Here is a 2665-nt window from a genome sequence, read left to right as displayed (position 1 = left end):
CTGCTGAATTGCTTGCACAACCCTCCCCTGGTGCTGGAGGTCAGCTGGAGGTGCTGGTACTGCAAGGGAGTTGTGAATGACCTGTCCAAAAACAAGCTGCACCCCACGTCCCCCGGATTTTCCTCAGCTTTAAGCTAGGAAAATATAAGCTTCAGTTTTGCTGTAACCAGGAGCCAGTCACATGGGTCATCTGCTGTACCTCAGTGCCCAGAGGGTAGAGGTCTGTGGTTCTCAGTCCTGTCAAGACACCGTGTGTCACCAGCACCATGTCCATCTTCTTCCTCTGCCCCAGCCCTTACGTCTCCACCTGATCAGTATGAATGCACCTCAAACCACAACATTAGAAACACCGTAAATCCCCTGAAAATCATACCAGAGAAATATTAGCTACACTTCAGTATCAGCTAATACCTTCTGATTGAGCAGTTTTATTTTTCAGAGGCTTGCCTTTAAGGAAGGTTCCACTACAGGATTACTCTGTTAGAACAGGAATGTTTCAAGAAAATGGAGAAAATACAGGCAGAATATTCTCAGTCCAGGAATTTGGCTTCCATTCTGCAGAGGGCTTCAGATGCTCTTCAGCATCTATCCCACAGAGAAAATCTTGCATGCACCTGCACACACACATGCAGCAACTCAACAGAAGCCTCACTCCTACAAATTTACCATCATCAGAATCCCCTTACCTTTAAGCTGCAGGAAAAGCTTGTCCACATAGTATCGATTGCTCTAGTGAATAAAACTGCATTCTAACCAATTACCAAAACTGTCTGCAGCACTAAATAACTTATGGGTCAGAAGGGGAAGGGGAGAAGAGACAAAACCAACTTGGATGAAAATAGAAACTGTATATGCATTTCTGTGAATGCAAGAGGCTTGCCCAGTTGCATCAAGGCTCTTGGGCACCAGTTATAAACGCTCTTTAAACCTCAATTCAGGTTAACAAAAATATCGCAAAGAAGTAAATAAAGTAGTTTAAAATCAGTCTAACTCGACTTTTGTCTCATTAGTTTACACTTGACAGCACAGCCTGCAAAACCTCTCTGAGCAGCAAGAAAAGCATTGCTGTGTCTGCACTGGCTACCGACGGCTTTTAAATCCCTTTACTCCTAAAAGCTGAACAAGGACAGCTGGATTCCTGAAATAAGGACAGCCCAGTAAGTACTGTGCAAATATATCAGATTTATTACTCTTTTATGGAAATAATAACAGACATTCAGGTAGAAACATATTAAATTAATGCAGTCAACAGTTTAAATGCAAAAATAAATATAAAGTCCAGCAGCTCAATGCATCTAAAACAGCTCATTTCTTCTAACGAATAGAAAAGATTTTTTTTTTTTTTTTTGGTCTTTTAAATGGTGAGTTTCATACAATCAAATAGAAACGAAGGTACAAGCGCTTTCTTAGAAAACATCCCGACGCGGCTGCCCGTCCGGGCGCTGCTGTGCGGGCGCGGCGCGGCTCCCGCCGCTCAGTCCGTGCCGCCGCCGCCGGCCGGTCCCGCCGAGCCCTCAGAGCGCCGAGTCCGAGTCGCTGGAGTCGAGGCTGTTGCGGAGGCGGCAGCTGCCCAGGCGGTCCCGCTGCAGGCACAGGTTCTGCGTGCTCCGCCGCAGGCACTCCAGCGACTGCAGGAAGGACTTCTTGGCCTTCTCTTCCTCCATGGGGGACACCCCCTCCTCCTCCACCTCCTGGATCTCGTCGAAAGTCACCGGCTGCGTCTTGAAGCGCGACTGCCGCGGCCGCCGCAGCTTGCCCTTGGGGGTCTTGGCGGGGCGGGCGGGCGGCGGGAACTCCTCGGACACGCAGACGAAGTGCGGCATCACCGCCTGGTAGCTGGAGCAGATGCCCATCAGCTCGGCCGGCTTGGCGGCCATCCCGCCGCCCGCGGGAGAGCCCGCCGCGGGGGCCGGGGCCGGCGGAGCGGGGCGCGCTGCCTCGGCCGTGCCGGGCGCCGAGGCTCCGGCGGGCGGCGGGGCAGGGACGGGCCCCGCGGGGCGCTGCGGTACCGTGCGGAGCAGTGCGGACCGCTGCTGTCCGGAGAGACCGCGGTGCGAGCGGAGCGCTGAGCGGAGCGCCGTGCGGTACCGAGCGGAGCGCGGTGCGAGCGGCGCGGTGCGGTACCGAGCCGAGCGGTGTGGTACCGAGCGGAGCGGTGCAGAGAGGCGCAGCACGGCGAGGAGCGGAGCGCGGTGTGGAGCGGAGCGGAGCCCCCCGCTGCCTCAGCAGAGCCGCTGCCGCCGGCACCCGGCCCCGTTATATAGCGGCGGAGCCCCGCGGGAGCATGCTCAGAGGCAGCGCACTCGGCCGCAGCGGAGCCCACTCGCGGCCGGCCGGGCTCTCCTTCCGCATGACGCGGCCCCGCACCGCCGCCCCCGCCCGCAGAGGGGGTGTCGGGCAGAGCCCGGCGCGGCGGAGCCATCGCGCTCCATCCCGTCTCCCTCTCCCGTAAACCTCCAGGGCACCCCTCTCCTGCCCCGCGGCACCCAGTGGAGCTTCAGGCGGGTCCCGGACTGCCACAGCGGCACTTCGGCTTTCTGCGTTTCACCGCGCTGCGTTTTTTTATTAATACCCTGATTTCTACGGCTAGGAAAGAGTACCGACGGACCCGTCACATCAGCTTTCAGCTGATCGCTCCCCGTCAGAGTAACAAACCAGTGCTTAA

At 56.3% G+C, this 2665-nt stretch overlaps 1 protein-coding gene across 1 annotated transcript; it reads right to left on the bottom strand.

Moving 5' to 3' along the window:
* Positions 1–1162: 1162 nt before the first annotated feature.
* On the bottom strand, positions 1163–2337 carry C5H11orf96 (chromosome 5 C11orf96 homolog). The gene has a single exon (XM_004174445.6). It carries the CDS (start codon positions 1875–1877, stop codon positions 1515–1517), a length of 363 nt encoding a protein of 120 aa, XP_004174493.2. The 5' UTR covers positions 1878–2337; the 3' UTR covers positions 1163–1514.
* Between the last annotated feature and the right edge of the window lie 328 nt (positions 2338–2665).

Source organism: Taeniopygia guttata, chromosome 5, assembly GCF_048771995.1.
Source record: "Taeniopygia guttata chromosome 5, bTaeGut7.mat, whole genome shotgun sequence".
NCBI lineage: Eukaryota > Metazoa > Chordata > Aves > Passeriformes > Estrildidae > Taeniopygia > Taeniopygia guttata.
Note: the sequence above shows the minus strand (reverse complement) of the source record. Positions and strands in the feature narration are given on the sequence as shown.